General features: G+C 45.0%; 1 protein-coding gene across 8 annotated transcripts in view; it reads left to right on the top strand.

Annotated features, from left to right (window-relative positions):
* Positions 1-16556, top strand: part of SATB2 (SATB homeobox 2) — a 219051-nt gene that overhangs the window by 146780 nt on the left and 55715 nt on the right. For all 8 annotated transcript variants that reach the window (XM_079781987.1, XM_079781991.1, XM_079781989.1 and 5 more), the window contains one exon: positions 16-488. In XM_079781987.1, the coding sequence (XP_079638113.1) occupies positions 16-488 (473 nt within the window). The remainder of the gene's footprint in view (positions 1-15; positions 489-16556) is intronic.

Here is a 16556-nt window from a genome sequence, read left to right as displayed (position 1 = left end):
TTTATCTCCTAACAGTGGAAAGAGTGGAACGAGAAAACCTTTCAGACTATTGTGTTCTGGGCCAGCGTCCAATGCATTTACCAAATATGAATCAGCTGGCGTCCTTGGGGAAAACCAACGAACAGTCTCCTCATAGCCAAATCCACCACAGCACTCCAGTCCGGAACCAAGTGCCCGCGTTACAGCCCATCATGAGCCCGGGGCTGCTCTCTCCCCAGCTTAGTCCACAGCTCGTCAGGCAGCAGATAGCCATGGCCCATCTGATAAACCAGCAGATTGCTGTTAGCCGCCTCCTGGCTCACCAGCACCCTCAAGCCATCAACCAGCAGTTCCTGAACCATCCGCCCATTCCCAGAGCAGTGAAGCCAGAGCCAACCAACTCTTCTGTGGAAGTCTCTCCCGATATCTACCAGCAAGTCAGAGATGAGCTGAAGAGGGCCAGCGTGTCCCAAGCTGTCTTTGCAAGAGTGGCATTCAACCGCACACAGGTACAATGAGCACTGAGCAGGGTAACTGGTGGTTAAGAATCATACTAGGGATGGTGTTGGGACACATTTTCTTTTTTATCTCTTAAAAACCATTTATGGCTCTCAGAGCACATAGAATTAGATTAATGAATAATGCTTAGTTTATGAACTACTATCGCAATGCACCCATGCATAGTTGTAACTAATTAGTCAATTTCAGCAACATAATGAACAGAACTGAACTCACCAACTCAGGGCCCCAAGTGTGATCTGTGTGCTCCTATCCTCCCTCATCTTCTCATCTACTTTTCCTCAGATGTAACCCTGACCTTGAGTTTTGTGGTTGTCGTTACCGTTACCATCTCTTTTTAAAAAGTAAATTTAAAACTATTAATGCATGCCTGATCTATTACTTTGGTTTTGAACTTTATAAAAAAAAGTATCATTATTCTATCTAATGAAAGAGAAACATGCAAATTGACCGTACCTCCGCTACGCCCACAAGCCATGCCCACCAGCCAATCAGGAGCGAGTATGCAAATTAACCCAACAAATATGGTGGCGACCACAGAGCTGGAGCAAGCAGGAGGCTTGGGTTGCCCCCAGCGATGGAGGAAGCCAAGCTTCCCACCCGCCCTGGCCAGCCCTGGCCTCCGCTCAAGGCAACAGTTTCAATTATAGAAGATAAATAAATCCCATATACCAGGGCCTCTGCTTGGGTCGTCAGGGGGCGTGGCTGGCCTGCAAACCACCACAGGCCCCTCGCCCAGGCTGCCCCATGCCCCAAGGGAACCCCCACTCTGATCTGGGACACCCTTCAGGGCAAACCAGCCGGCCCCCACCCGTGCACCAGGCCTCTCTCCTCTCTAATAAAATAGTAATATGCAAATTGACCATCACACCAACACACAAGATGGCTGCCCCCATGTGGTAAAAGATGGCTGCCCCCATGTGGACACAAGATGGCTAGCAGGGGAGGGCAGTTGGGAGGGACCAGGCCTGCAAGGGAGGGCAGTTGGGGGCGATCAAGCCTGCAGGGGAGGACAGTTAGGGGTGATCAGGCCGGCAGAGGAGGGATGTTGGGGGCTACTGGACCTGCAGGGGAGAGCAGTTGGGGGAGACCAGGCCTGCAGGGGAGGGCAGTTAGGGGTGACCAGGCCTTCAGGGGAGGGCAGTTAGAGGTGACCAGGCCTGTAGGGGAGGGCAGTTAGGGGCAATCAGGCTGGCAGGGGAGCAGTTAGGCATCAATCAGGATGGGAGGGGAGTGGTTAGGAGGTGATCGGGCTGGCAGGCAGAAGCGGTTAGGGGCAATCAGGAAGGCAGGCAGGTGAGCAGTGGGGAGCCAGCAGTCCTGGATTGTGAGAGGGATGTCCGACTGCCCTTGAAGGGTTCCAGATTGGAGAAGGTGCAGGCTGGGCTGAGGGACACACCCCCACGTGCATGAATTTCGTACACCGGGCCTCTAGTATGTTATAATTTCTTTAATTAATTTATAAACTCTTCAAAATATACAAGTTAGATTTAAGATATGAATAAAGTGGCAATGGCTAATTTATTCATTTTATAATGTTCTAAGGAAATTATAAAGGATAAACAGATAAACAGTTTACTTCTATATGTCTTATTTTACGGAGAGCTGCTTTTAAGGAAGACATTCTTTTCCGTCAGTGGTTCTTAGACTTCAGTGTGCAGATGCTTCAGCATTGCCTGAAGGCTGTTAAAACACAGATTGCACGGCCTCTTCCTAGTTGCTGATTCAATGGGTCTGGGCCTGGGACCCAGACATTTGCATTTCTAGTAAGGTGACGCTGATGCTGCTGGTCTGAGGACCGTACTTTGAGAACCACTAATCTAACCCTTGTTTGAGTAACAATAAAGTAAGAAGTGCTAATCTCAAGGAACTAAGGACCTTATAGTGAAAAATAATTGAGCCCAAATAACAAAAATAAAACATGAAGTGCGGGGAATAGTATAGGAGAGAGGAAGCAGTGGTTGCAGCGGGTGTTCGTGGAGAGGTGGGAGCAAGGAATACTTAGAGTAGCATGAACATGGTATGTCTTTACGAGGATAGTGGGTTTAAGTTAGGCAGTAATCGAAGCTCTGTGCAAAAATAAAAAAGATCATGGGCCAGCATGTATGAAAATAACTGACTTGAGTATGTTGGGGAGTTAGACCTTGAAGGATAGGTAGAATTTAACAGGCAAAGAAGTAGAAGAAGGATATTTCAGGCTAAAAGAATTCATGAGAAAAGTGTTGAGTCAAAAATATGAGGATAGGTGGTAGTTGATAGCAAAGCTAGATAGTAAGACTGATCTGTAGGGAACTAATCAAAAAAGGTCTTTGTGCAAAGCTAAGAACTTTGAACTTTATTTCATAGGCACTGGAAGTCATTGACGATTTTATGTAGGAATGTGCTATGATCTAATAATTAGAACTGGATGACTTAGGAAGATTTCTTTTTTCCTCATGATAGCAAGAGGGTAGGACTATCATTTAGAAGGCTGCCATAGTGTCCAGCTGAAATGAGTAGAAGTTTTGAACTAGGTTGATGGCGATGGAGTGGTCGAAAAGCATTGTAGAAGTAACATTGACAGAAAATGCAACTACTTGAATGGGCAAAGAGGAAAGAACTAAAGATAATGCCAAGGGGGTGAGGCTGGTGATTGAGAATAAAGCTGTAATTAGAGAATCAAGGAGGCTATTGAAAGAGATGTTTTGGATTGGGCTATTTTGACTTGGAGGTGCAGGCAGATTTCTTAAGTGAAGATGTGTTGCCGTCGTTAAAAATATGAGGTTGATGCTAAAAAGAGTGGTCGGGGTTAGAGAACGAGATTTGAAATTTATTTACAGAGCCTGGGATTTAAAGAGTCAGGGGAATGAGGGGAAGAAACCATCACCACCACTCCTACCAGGAAGAGACAGAAGAAATGCCGGGAGAGCTGGGGTTAGGTGGAGCTGGAAGAATGGGGAAATGGTAGTGAGATGGATGGAAGATGTGAGTCAGGTTTCCAAGAGACTTCATTATGGATGGAGACCAAAGAAGTCTGGGAGGGAGAAGCTTGAAACGGTGCCATGAAATTGGGTGATTGGTTGGTAGAGATCTTTGCAAAGTTTAAAGTATAATTTCATTAGAGTGGTGAAGGCAGGAGCCAGAATTGAGGAGTTAAGGAGTGATGAACTGTTGTGGATACAGAAGCAGGGGCTGCAAATTACTGTTTCCAAAATTTGGTGTTGAAAGGGAGGCCAGAAGTAGGTTGACAGTTTGAATGGGCGAGGCAGTGGTCGGCAAACTCATTAGTCCACAGAGCCAAATATCAACAGGACAACGATGGAAATTTCTTTTGAGAGCCACATTTATTAAACTTAAACTTCTTCTAACGCCACTTCTTCAAAATAGACTTGCCAAGGCCGTGGTATTTTGTGGAAGAGCCACACCCAAGGGGCCAAAGAGCCGCATGTGGCTCGCGAGCCGCAGTTTGCTGACCACGGGGCTAGGGAGTCAGTTTGAGATAGGAGGATTTGTGAGGGAGTTGGAGGCCTCAGCTGAAGTTCAACAGCATGCACTAGTGATAGAAGGAACCCCTGTGGCTTGCTCAGTCTCCAGCAGGGCCGGACTCCAGGAGTGGGAGCAGGGAAGAGACGCAGTGGGGGTGCTTGAGGTTGGGTGCTGACGGATTAAGTATGGCAGGAGACCCGGAGAGGTGACGTTTCTTGCTCCCTTGGCTCTTAGCAGATTTATACGTTCTGTTATGGATGGAGTCTGTTTACATCATTTGAAAACGAGTCTCGAGGTTCACAGAGGCCTGCGCATGTTCCAAACATCGCTCCATCACGTTTGTCTCGTGACTCAGAGTCCTCAGGCAGCCTTGGTGATTATGAAAAACTCGGTCCTCTTGAGCGCGTCTGTTGGGTACCGCTGCAAAATACAAAGTGGAAGGATGCATCTCTTAGTCTGTACATGCAGTTCTGTGTGTGTGTGTGTGCGCGCGCAAGTTCTTTCATGTATCATTCATGCCCATGAATAGGCATTTCATGGTTAGCCAACATTTTATTGCCTGGTTCTATATACAGCTCCTTTGGCAAAGGACAATATTGAAAGCATGGTTGTATTACTTTGGATTTAAAACCAAATACAGTAAACCTTTTGTCCAAGCAGCACGAAGCCCGAGAGGAGACGCACAGTGAGGCTAGACAAAAGACAGGCCGGCCGGTGTGAGGGGACACCCCACCAGGGCCGTGACTCCGGGAGGTCTGTCTTCGGCAGCCCAGTCCTTTTTGTCTATTTTTATGGATTAATGATTTTTCTTTGGCATTGCCATCTTTCAAGTGCCAAGTTATAAAAGGTCTAATTGAAGCATGGAACACATTTTATTTTTTTCCTCCTGCCATTAAATTTGTGAGATGGCTACACCCAGAAAGGAACATTCACTTTCAATCAACTTGAGCTGGAGTTCATGGGCCAGCCTTGAGGATATCAAATGGAAACTGCCTAGGAATGTATGAGTATTTCCTTTTAAAATTCTGCTTTTAATTTGGGAAAGCTTTTCATCCCTCTGGGATCATAACCTGTTGTGTATAAAGCCCAACCTAATCAAGGTAGATGGTATTGACAGAATGACATAGTTTGAACTCGAGCCGGAGGTCAGCAGGCAGATTGTTTTCGCTGTATGCACGCAGTCCCCAGCAGCGGCATTGTTATGTGGAAAATACGGGGTACGATGCCCTATGAAACCTACCGTGCACTCTCCAAATGGGAGGCTTTTTTTTGAGTGGAATCAGGCATTTATGGGTGATATAATAATTTGCCAGCTATAATAAGCAAATGAAAATTAACTTTTATAGATGATAACATAAAAGGATTGTTACCCTTTGGACAGAAAAGAATCTCAACTCCTCCTGCGCCTCCCCTCCCCCCCACCCCCCCGCCAAAGCAAACAGAATCAGAACCGTTGGTTTAGGTGGACACCTAGGGCCACATCAGTCTTGCACTCAGTGGCTTTACTGGTATGTAGCGTACATATCCTCAGTCCACTGGGTATTTTCCAGAAATAGTTGGTGATGTCCGTTATTCATTTATTACCAAATTAAACGAAAAGCAATTTTTCAGCCTATAGTTTATGTGCTTGTGCTTGACGATTAGACCAAGAACAAATCTAGTGGTGTGTGTGTGTGTGTGTGTGTGTGTGTGTGTGTGTGTGTGTGGAACAAAAGCACATGCACAGCATTCATATATGATGCCGGACTTGTGAATACACATCAGAGTAGTTTTTCATGTTTAAGACGCGCAGATGAAAAGCTCAAAGGATCCTCCTCAGGCCCCTGGATTTTGCCTGCTCGCACCGGCAAGGAGCTGGCAATGCCAACCCGAGGTCTGATGGGTGGGGGAGGACGAAGCCCAGCTCCGTGCCTGCTGTCGCCGGGACACTGAGGAGTGCCTCCCACCCCAGAGCTCTCTCTCTGCAGGATCGGCTGAGGCTGGGACCTTGCTTGGGTCTCTCCCCTTCCGTGTCCTGCTGTTCCTTTCGTCCCTCACCGCTTTCCCTCAGAAGCACTTCCTTAGTCAGTCCCAGGTGACAGATAATGCCATTGCCAGCCTAGTGGGCATGGGTTATGCCATGGGTTAGAAGTTTGAATGAAACCTACCTTCCGTGTTAGCCTACTACCTTCCCAAGTCTAAAGCAAGACGTTGTTATTATTTTAAACGGCGTCCCCTGAACTCAGTGGACTGATGTTGACGTCGGATTTACTTACGGATATTAGATATTGGGGGTGGCGGGCGGGGCGAGGGAGAACGTGAGTCAGAAACACATTAGTTCTGAGTTCCTATGAGATCTTCCAAATTCCACTCAAACGAAAGCCCTTCTTCCCGGGTCTGCACGGTGACTATGTGATTTCCGTGAGTTGCCGAGTCACTCGGCTCCTTGGCCCGCCCCTCCTCCGGGGCTCTGTCGGGGATGCAGGACCAAAAATTCCGAGAAGCAGTGGGACCAGGGCTCTGTCAGCAGTTTTTCCATACGTGTTTTCCCTCGCCGGCACCCCGAGTTCACTTCGGTGCTGGCATACCTTCGCTTTCCGGAGCCACGGACGAGAAATAAGTTGCTGAGCTACTTGCTGTGTTGACATCTTTGCCTTTTGACAGTTGGATTATGAATCCTAACCTCGCGTATCCTTTTGCCCCTTGTCACGTTATGGACTTAAAACATTAGTCAGAGGCTTATGACAGTATTTTAAGAGACTTCCTATTTCCAAGGAATACTTGTGGGATGTCCACTGACCCGTGAGTGGCACGGTTTCATAAAATGCGTACAGTGAGTCTTCCTTAATAGATACATTATTCTCTAATTTAGTTAAAAATCCAGTGACCTACATATTCATATGTTTAGAACTCCCCCCAACCCCCCCCCCACACACACACACTTATTAACATTGCTTCTCCTCTGAGACCGTCCATCTGAGCAAATCTGTTAAACGAAGGAGAGGACGCTTTGACCCAAGCTAGGCTGCGTCCATGGACACGGATGCCCGCCCCGTGCGGATGGGAGCGTTAGAATGCCCGGAAAGGGCAGTTAGCTGTGGGCCTCGGCCCCGCTCTGCACCACTGACCCCTTTACCTGACATCCTTCTGCAAAGGATCGGTCATGAGGCGTTGGTATCATTTTAAACAAGACTTTTGCCGAGTCTCAGGAAGGTCAGGCTCGTTTTGGGTTCCAGGTGGCTTTCTCTCCTGAGCCAGTTCTTAGAAGCGTGTTTTCCGTAGAGGCACAGGTCTGTCCTGCACACGGTGTGGTTCTTCTGTAACCGGAAGGCCCCTGATTCGGTATCTTGCTCCTTCTTTGGCTCCATGACACAGTCACCGAGTGACCTGGTTCTCAACGTTTTGCCCAAGGCCTGGCTGGAGAAAGCTGTCCCGGTCCGATCTGATAGCGCAGAGAATTTAAAACATCCCCGGGGACTCACTTGGTTGACCCGCCCTTATTTGACTACTTGTTATTTTTTTTATGAGACCTTGCCAAAAATCTGCTGTTTACTCATCAGAGCCACATCATTTGAAGAAACTGAAGGCCAGGGTTATAAATACAACTTCTGAAGTCACTCAGCAACTGGAGAATGTTTCAACAGATTGGAAAATTAGATTGAATGATGTATCAGGAAAGTTGGCAGTGCGGTCAATGGCTGGAAATACAAATGTCTTCGTGCGAAGTGACATGTATTTTGCTTTCATGCTTTATTGGCACCATGTTTGTAGTATATGCACGCTCAGATCATTAAGGTTAAAATGCCTCAGGGCTTGCTGACCAGTCTATTTTGAAGGGGCACCATTAGCAAGAGATGTGTAGTAGTAACAAGATGAAAATTTTAGCGACCAAAATATTTGAAAGTCTTTTTATTTCTTAAAAAAATATATTTTTATTGATTTCAGAGAGCAAGAGAGAGGGAGAGAGAGAGATAGAAACATCAATGATAAGAGAGAATCATTGATTGGCTGGCTCCTGCACGCCCCACATGGGATCCAGCCCGTAACCTGGGCATGTGCCCTGACCTGGGCATAGGTTGATGCCCAGCCACTGAGCCATGCAGGCCAGGCTGTTTGGAAGTCTTGGATTCAGTCTTTGCCAGTCATTTTTTTTGGGGGTGAGAAAATCTTAAGTCTTGTGTTTAATTTATACATATTGTTCGCCAAAGATAGGCGTGATTTAGTTACACATCCAGTTTATATGGGTAGAAAATTTGACCTCCCAGATATTCAGAATTCTTCCTCAGCAGACCTCTGGTCTCAGTCATCAGCATTTCTCGTCTCCAGTAGAGATAGGGCTCCCCGCAAGCTGTACAGGAATAACACACAATGGAAACCCGGGGGTCTGGACGCCGTGGTCCAGTGAGCTGGTTATAAAACGACGGGGGGACCTGCCAGGAGAGGAAGCCCACCCTCTGAATGATGGGCTGTCGATATGAAATGCCGCAGATCAGGCGCGGACCTGTTATTGGCCTGGGAAGCAAATAATATACCTTCTTTTGATTTCAACATTAAATTAATAAAGTAGGAGAAGATGGCCCTGCTTGCTTCATCAAACAGGCAATCTTTCATTTCAGAACCACTGGCGTGACTTCGTAGATTTAAAGATTATAATAATATTAATATCTGGCAGAATAGCAGTGTCTCCCGAGTTATTAGATGGCTTGAGGATGGCCCTGTAGATAGTGGTCTCACTGTAGTGCCTCGTGTGTACATAGAGTATCACTAATTAGCACTTTCTAGGCGATTTCAGCCAAAGAGCCTGGGCGAGATGCTGGCTTTGTTTGTGCTCTGGGTAACGAGAAGGTTGAGGCAAAGCTGTCAAACATACACAACTCTCTCCTCAGTCCCCAGTCTACTTGAAATAGAAACATTTATATAAAAGAAAATTGGGAGACTCTTCCCCCCCCCCCCACCGCCCCCCTACCACCCCTCCATCGTCCCCCCACCGCCCCTCCACCCCTGTTCCTCACAGAACTTGTACCAAAGGAAACTCAAGAGAGCCCATGGTTCTGTCTGTTTCTTTGATCACCAACTAGTGTGAGAAGTTCTTAAAATTAGTTAGGAGCCCTAGCCAGTTTGGCTCAGTGAATAGAGCGTTGGCCCGCGGACTAAAGAGTCCCAGTGTTGATTCTGGTAAAGGGCACGTACCTCAGTTGCAGGCTCAATCCCAGGCCCTAGTTGGGGCATGTGATGGAGGCAACCAATCGATGTGTCTCTCTTCCATCGATGTTTCTCTCTGTGTGTCTCTCCCTCTCCCTTCTACTCTCTCTAAAAAAAAAAAAAAAAAAAAAAATCAATGGAAAAATATCCTTGAGTGAGGATTAAAATAAAATAAAATTAGTTCTGAGCTAATTACAGAAAATGCAGGTTTCACCACTTTTACCAAAAAAAGACTGCCTTTTGGCAATAGTTTTATAAACTTTTGTCACTATTCCCTAACAGGGAGGGATGGACTCATTTCACACAAATAAGGCGTCTTTGTCCTCAATTAGGACTTTCTTTCACCTCCAGTGAGTGTCTCAGTGGAGACCTGCACGTTTAGTGTGAAGGCCTCCTGTTTTATTATGGAACTGGCCTCCCCAAATTCAGGGTGATGTTTATAATTAAAGTAGAATTTTTATAGAAGAAACACCAGGAAACACTAGCTTTAGATCCCACTATTTATGTGCTTTTCGCCATTGCTTATTTAAAGTAATAAAATAAATACACAAGTTTTCTTTCCCTAGCCATTGAGTGAAAGGGTGACCATTTGGCCTGCAGTTAAGTGCAGGTTTGTTCAAATAAAGTGAATTAAATTTAAAGACCAGAAATGTTGTGAGAAAAATATATCTGAATCAATTCAAAGTCAGGTGGAAATTTCAAGGCTGCTTAAATTTTATAAGTTTTGTGCCTCACTGCAGACTACAGCATTGACTTTCTTTTCTTTTTAAATATATTTTTATTGATTTCAGAGAGGAAGGGAGAGATAGAATAGAGATATCAATGATGAGAGAGAATCACTGATCAGCTGCCTCCTGCACGCCCCATACTGGGGATCCAGCCCGCAACCCAGGCATGTGCCCTGACTGGGAATCGAAACGTGACCTCCTGGGTCATAGGTCATTGCTCAACCAGTGAGTCACGCTGGCCGGGCAAGCATTTCCTTTCAAACTGCTCTGACTGCAACACCCTGTAAGAAATACTTTTTATCTCAGGAGCTGTGCACATATGCACACACGTGACCGCACCTGCATTTTGTATGTCTATCTTGAAGTCTGTCTCATTTCCACTTACATCTTTATGTGTATATTTCTAAAGCAAAGCCTTCATGAAAGAGAAAGAAACCTTCATGAAGCAATACTGTACCATGGATGGAGCACTTTGGTAATTCTAACCTAATTGCATTTCAGTATAAGAATGTTAGTGATGATGTGCTCAATTAATTTTATCACTCACTAATAATTACAGTCCCTGTTTCAGCAACGATGCAGACTAAGGCTCATTTTAAATGATACAGAGTTACTTAGGGAGGAAAAGTTGTTTTTACTTTTCTGAAGTATAAAGTGAATATCTTAGTTTAAGTGCTATCCTGAATGTTCATTTCACTTAGTATATAGTTTATTAAACTTTCCTTTGCATTTTCCTTTACCCCCAATAATTTTAATTATCCTACTTCCTAAAATTTATTCTTCATATTTTATTCCTACTGTATTCGGGAAGACACTTAGCAAAATATAACTGGAAGGCCTTGACTCTTAAGAACTGTACTTCGATGTTAGGTCTGTATTTATTTATCCATTCACTTAACAAATGTTTATTAAGCGTTCAGAGACTATGGTAGGCATTATAATGATAGCTGATATTTATTGAACATTTAACATGTATTGGGTACAGTTATAAGCTCTCTAGGGATTCCTATGGGGGAAGTACATTATTATCTTAATTTGACATGTGAGGAAACTGGGCCATAGGAAGAGTCATCAATCCATGTGCAACTGGAGCCCAGTTTGAAACCCAGCAATTCAGACTGTAGAACTCACACTCGGAACTCACACTCAGAACCACTTTATTCTCACTCATTCCTGCTGCCTTAGAGCGGAAGGTGAAGGACAGTCGCTCCTTCAGGGAGTGAAATGCAAGGAGCAGAGAGACTTGCAAGGCAGTGCTCCCACGGTGGTCTGATAAGTCCCGTGACGTGGCACATGGACGGGTGGGAACAGATGCTCTTGACCCTGGAGGTGATGGGAGTTCATGCAGACACATTTCAGCAGGAAAAGCTAACATTTTATAACTGTTCCAGGACAGAGTCAACTCTCTTATTAACAGACTGCTTTACTTCTTATATCTGAATGCACCTGATACAGTTGAGATAAAAATATCCAATAAATGAATGTTTGGGGTTTGTTTTTATTTTTGGAAAGTATTATCTTTGCCAATGATTTTAAAAAGTAGGGAACATTAGTAAGTTTGGGGGCAGTTTGCCAACAGTTGTTTCGGAGAATGCTCATGGAATAACGGGGGGCCCAGGCCGTTGGGAAGGCGATGGTCCTGGCCCGGGAACTCGAGTGTTAGCAGAAGTTGTGGGTGCCCGGAGCCCAGAGTGCCGCTGTGAAGTGTTTCCCAGGGGACCCTATTCAGTTCTCCATTTGCTTCTGCTTCCTGGTGCCAATGCGCTTAGAAAATCCAGACTTAGGTTGTGCGCAGCACCCCCATTCCGGTACCTGAGACTTTCTGAAGCCAGGAGAGAAGGCGTGAGGAGGAAAGTGAGGTGGAACCGCTCCTCTGACGGTATCTGTTACCGCACAGATCGGGTCGGTACTTGTGAGCCAAGTTGCCAGGAATCTTTTCGGGTGGGTTTAGGCCCGGTCCCTCCATCGTACCTGCTCAGGGGCGGCTCGGCGGGGGAAGACGTTTGAAAGGTGCAGGCTGTTGGGCTGTCGGCACTCACGTCGTGTTGCATGCTTTCTGTGTTTTGATGTAGCACGTGGCACGAGCAAAGTTTTATTGTATTTTGGGGGACATGGCCTATTTGTTCTAAAGTGGAGTTTGCATTGCCCACAACCTCGGTTTCCATCATCTTACTGTTTTCAATGGATTGAATGAAGAGATCTTGCGTATAATGGGGATCTTTGAGCACGTGGTCTATCAGGGCCTGCTGCGGGCTGTTCAGCAAAAATAGGACTCAGTTCTCAGGAAAATGAAGAAATATGCATTTAGTGTCTTCTTGGTGCCCTAAATTTCTGTATATCGCCCAACTGACCACTAAGCACAAAATGTATGGATTGTGCTCCCAAGGAGTTTCCTGTTTCATGGGAAGAAGAGGTTGTATAGCAGCACAGTATAAAAGATGAAAGTGTCGTCCTGCTCAGTTTGGCTCAGTGGTTAGAGCGCCAGCCCACTGGAGGGTCACGGGTTCGATTCCTGGTCAAGGGCATGTACCTGGGTTGCATTTCAGTCCTCGGCCCTGGTCGGGGCACATGCGGGAGGCAACCAATTAATGTGTCTCCCACTGATGTTTCTCTCTCTCTCCCCACCTCTCTCCCCGCTTCCACTCCCGTTCTAAAAAATCAATGGAAAAAATATCCTTTGGTGAAGATTTAAAAAAAAAAAAGATAAAAGTGTCCTAAATGGGATAGAACTAGAGCCATTTCCCTTCAAAGGAGGGAGAAAGTATCACCAACTGCAGTGTCTGTGTGTCCACATTATACATAGTCTTTTAGTTCATTATAGGATACGGCTCTGCAGCAGCAACATCTGTCTGCAAATGCTATTCTTGAATGTGCATTTCTACTTGCAGAGACATTAATTCCCTTCAGAGGCTCAATTCTGTCCACCCCCATCCTGCAAAAATGCTACATGCATAGGCTGTCTTTCCCAATAAAGAAATATTATAAGAAAAGAGGGGTTTTATTAAACTAATGCAATAACGACATTTTCTTTGAGGATTTAACACATCACTTTTAATAATAAAAATCAAATTGTCATTGTTGTGCCCTGTAAACCTTTTATTCAAATCAGACTACACCCTCTGGCTTCATGGCGAGGCGGTGCTCTGGGGGAGGAGTAAGGGGAGGAGGAGTGTTTCTGGCATCACACAGACGGATTTCAGCAGGCAAGTTCGTCGTGGGGGTGCAGGTTATGAATATGGGGCCCAGGGAAACCTGTTTATGCTCCTGAGCGGAGGGGGAAATGCCCCTTCGGAGCACCTAGAAGGAAACGGGATCGGAGAGGGGGGAGAGGCGGTGCCGGGGTCGGCTTTCAGGATGTAGGGTGCCGGTGCTGTCTGCTTGGTGCCGCCGATTTCGCAGCGCCCACGACCTGTGCATGGACTGCTGGCCGTTAGGAGTTCACTTTGTAGGACTCGGCCCGGAATTTGGGGTTACCTGGTCTTCTTAGGGGGAGACCAGTTTGGCTCTCATGTCAGCTGGAACCAGAAACTTCAGAAACGTGTGAAAATTCAGGCTAACGAATAAGCATGCAGAAGGGGTGCTGAAAGGCGAGGAGTACCTCTGAAGGGATTTTGTGTGCGTGTGCGTGTGTGCGCGTGTGCGTGTGTGCGTGTGTATGTGTGTGTGATAGGTCATGGTCAGAGGTGGAGGCAGGCAGGGTTGGCCCATGTGAGCGCCAAATGAGTGCCAAGGCCCCTTCCGCCCTTGTCCTGCTGCCATTTTAATGTGTAAATTGGGGATCTGTGTGCCTTTTAACCTTGCTTGACTGTTATGACATCATTTGTTAAAAAAATATATAAAATTATGAACTAAAACAGTATATTTTCAACTTACCATTACAGAAGACTCCCAAATAAATGTTTCAACTCATACATCCTTAAAGAGATGACACTTGATTCTGGAGAGGACCATCATGAAATAGCTTATATGCTTTGTTCGTCCATCTAACAGTTAATAACGAAAACATATTGTGAGGGATAGGGCTTATTTTCTCTAAATGTTTCTAAAGAAGTGTCCAGCACACAGCCTTGCTTTTAGCATAGCAATCACATAAGCTATCTTTGGGGTTTATATATTTTTATTTTATTTTTACCATCACCATTTATCCCCTCTCTGCCCTCTTTCACCCCATTCCCCACACCCTGCAGTAATATCTCCCTTTGTTTAGATTAGAACCCAACACTTTCAAACCGGTTGCTTTATATAACTGAGTGTTGTTGTTTTTTTTTTGGGGGGGTGAGTTACTTAAAGGTATGTGTTATAATAAATATGTGAACACCACAACACAAGTTATCCTTTATCTCTCCGACTTCAACTGCCACAAACAGACATACAGTTGACAGGGATGAAAACAGTCTCTGCCAGTTGGAAGTTTTTTTTCTAAAGAAAAGCACTGGGGTTTGGCTGGGCCGGTTTCCTCAGTACACACCTGGTGTATATCACTTTAAAAAATAAATTATGCCTCATTAAATTACAATTAAATGGAATCATGATCATTTGTTTTTCTGGAAGGAAGATGTTTTGCATATTGAAAGCCTAATTTGTTGCAGGTGACAAAAAGGCTGAACAGATTATCTAATATCACTTCATTTTGGGGGTAATGTTTGCTGGTTAGTCTGTGTATATACTCCAGTAGTTCAGAATGACACTGACACGGGCAGTATTGTTTTCACTTCAAAATGTCTCCTACCACTTTATCAGTTTTTGTACTCTTTTAATGAATAGGAACTTCTTTTGGTATCCTGGGTTAGTCATGCTTTTTATTTTCCTTTAGGTGTTTTAAAATTTTTTTAATTAATTTTAGTGAGGAAGGGAGAGCGAGAGAGAGATAGAAACATCAACCATGAGAGAGAATCATTGATTGGCTGCCTCCTGCACAAACCATACTGGGGATCAAGCCCACATCCTAGGCGTGTGCCCTGACCGGGAATCGAACCATGACCTCCTGGTTCACAGGTCGACACTCAACCACTGAGCCACACTGGCCGGGTTCTTAAATGTTCTGATACTGTCCTGTCCCTCACTGATTTCCTTGGCCCGGTCTCACCATTATCTCTATATCCTTGGACTCTGCATATTTCAAATCCCCACCTCTTCCAAGACCTTTTCCCTGAGTCCTGTAGTTGGCAACACTTTCACGCTCGCTTGCATGGAAATGGCCGTAGGTCTATCTGGAATGTATGTCCCTTGTCATCTTTAGCATTGCACTTCTGTAAACCATCACATAGTAAACTGCTTGGCATCAGAATCTGTGTCTTAATTAATCTGTTTATTCCTTTCTGAACTTTGTGTCAGGTCACAAATAAGAAATTAATGAATGGATTGACCTGCCATTCTTTGGTACTAGGTATATTGAATTTGGGGGTTCTCCAGATAGTCTATGGGGGATATAGCCTAATCCTAGAGAATTACCAAAGATGTGAGAGCTAAGAAGAACGCTGTCTGTTATCATTGAGTCAGTAATGACCTTGACTGTTGTTGGTGGTCCCAGAGTGCCTGGATGGGGGCGTCTGAGGGGCTCAAGCCCAGTGTTCCTAAGACCTGGCCCAGGTATGGGGCCCCTTGTTGTTGTCTTAAAGGGGTAAGGGCCCATAAGACAGTTTCTCACCTGCCCAGCCAGGTCTTCAAGGGCTAGTGCCGAAACTTAAAAGTGCATTCTATAGAGCCATTCACGGTAATGTTTCCCTAACATTTCTGAGTATTAGCAGTTTGGGGCAAACTATGTGAGTTATTGAAGAAATATGGAAATCATAATCATTTAAATAAGATAGCCCATCGACAGAAACTGCAAATTCAGAAACATTGAAGTCATTTAATTTGTTACAAATAAATATTATTTAACATACTAGACATAATAAGTACATCTTTTTTTTTTTAATTTTAAAAATCAGCCTGAATGTTTTGTCTGCAAAGATAACCTCTATTAGCAATTAGGCTAGATGGCATTGTACTAGCTCTTATTTTGGGTGTTGAATTGTTTTGCTCTCTTTGAATTTTCTGCCAACCGGTGCTGAAAAGACGATGAAGCTCACACAGTCCCCAGCTCAAGGCTACAGAGGAAGCCAAGCTGAGGTTCCCTTTTCCCCAACTCCCTTCATTTTTCAGCCACTTGTCGCCCGAGAGTTATTTGTGCTGGTGCCTCTCCACCCCGTGCAGGTGCTCTTCCTCCCCTCAGTGCACACGTTTCCTGGTCGTGGGTCACCTCGCTCGCTCCGAGGAGGAGCTGTTCCAAGCTCTCCCTGGAGAAAGCTCTGTTGCCTACGATGAGGAAACGACTTAGACCACTTTGCTCAATACCCGCAATATGTTTTAATGTGATTACTGATATGAAAGTTTAATAAGCAATATCCTGGTTAATTTATTAATGTCCCTCAATTTTCACATTTTCCATATTCATGACCTTTCTATTCATAAAAGTACATCTTTTCTTTTTTCTCCCCGGTGCCCAGGTGCCATGCCACACTCTATATCTCAGGCTGCATAATGGGAATGTCCAAGTGACACCTTCCGCTGGGCTGGCTGATAATTAAAATGCCAGACAATCTAGTGACAAGGGCCTTGGAAATATTTATGTGTGATAAATTATTAATTTATGTTCTATTCAAGACGGCTTCAGTGTGGTCAACATTTACTTATCTTGATAAT

The sequence above is a fragment of the Cnephaeus nilssonii genome (genome assembly GCF_951640355.1).
Source record: "Cnephaeus nilssonii genome assembly, chromosome: 10".
Taxonomy (NCBI): domain Eukaryota; kingdom Metazoa; phylum Chordata; class Mammalia; order Chiroptera; family Vespertilionidae; genus Cnephaeus; species Cnephaeus nilssonii.
This window is presented reverse-complemented; position numbering and strand designations above follow the sequence as displayed.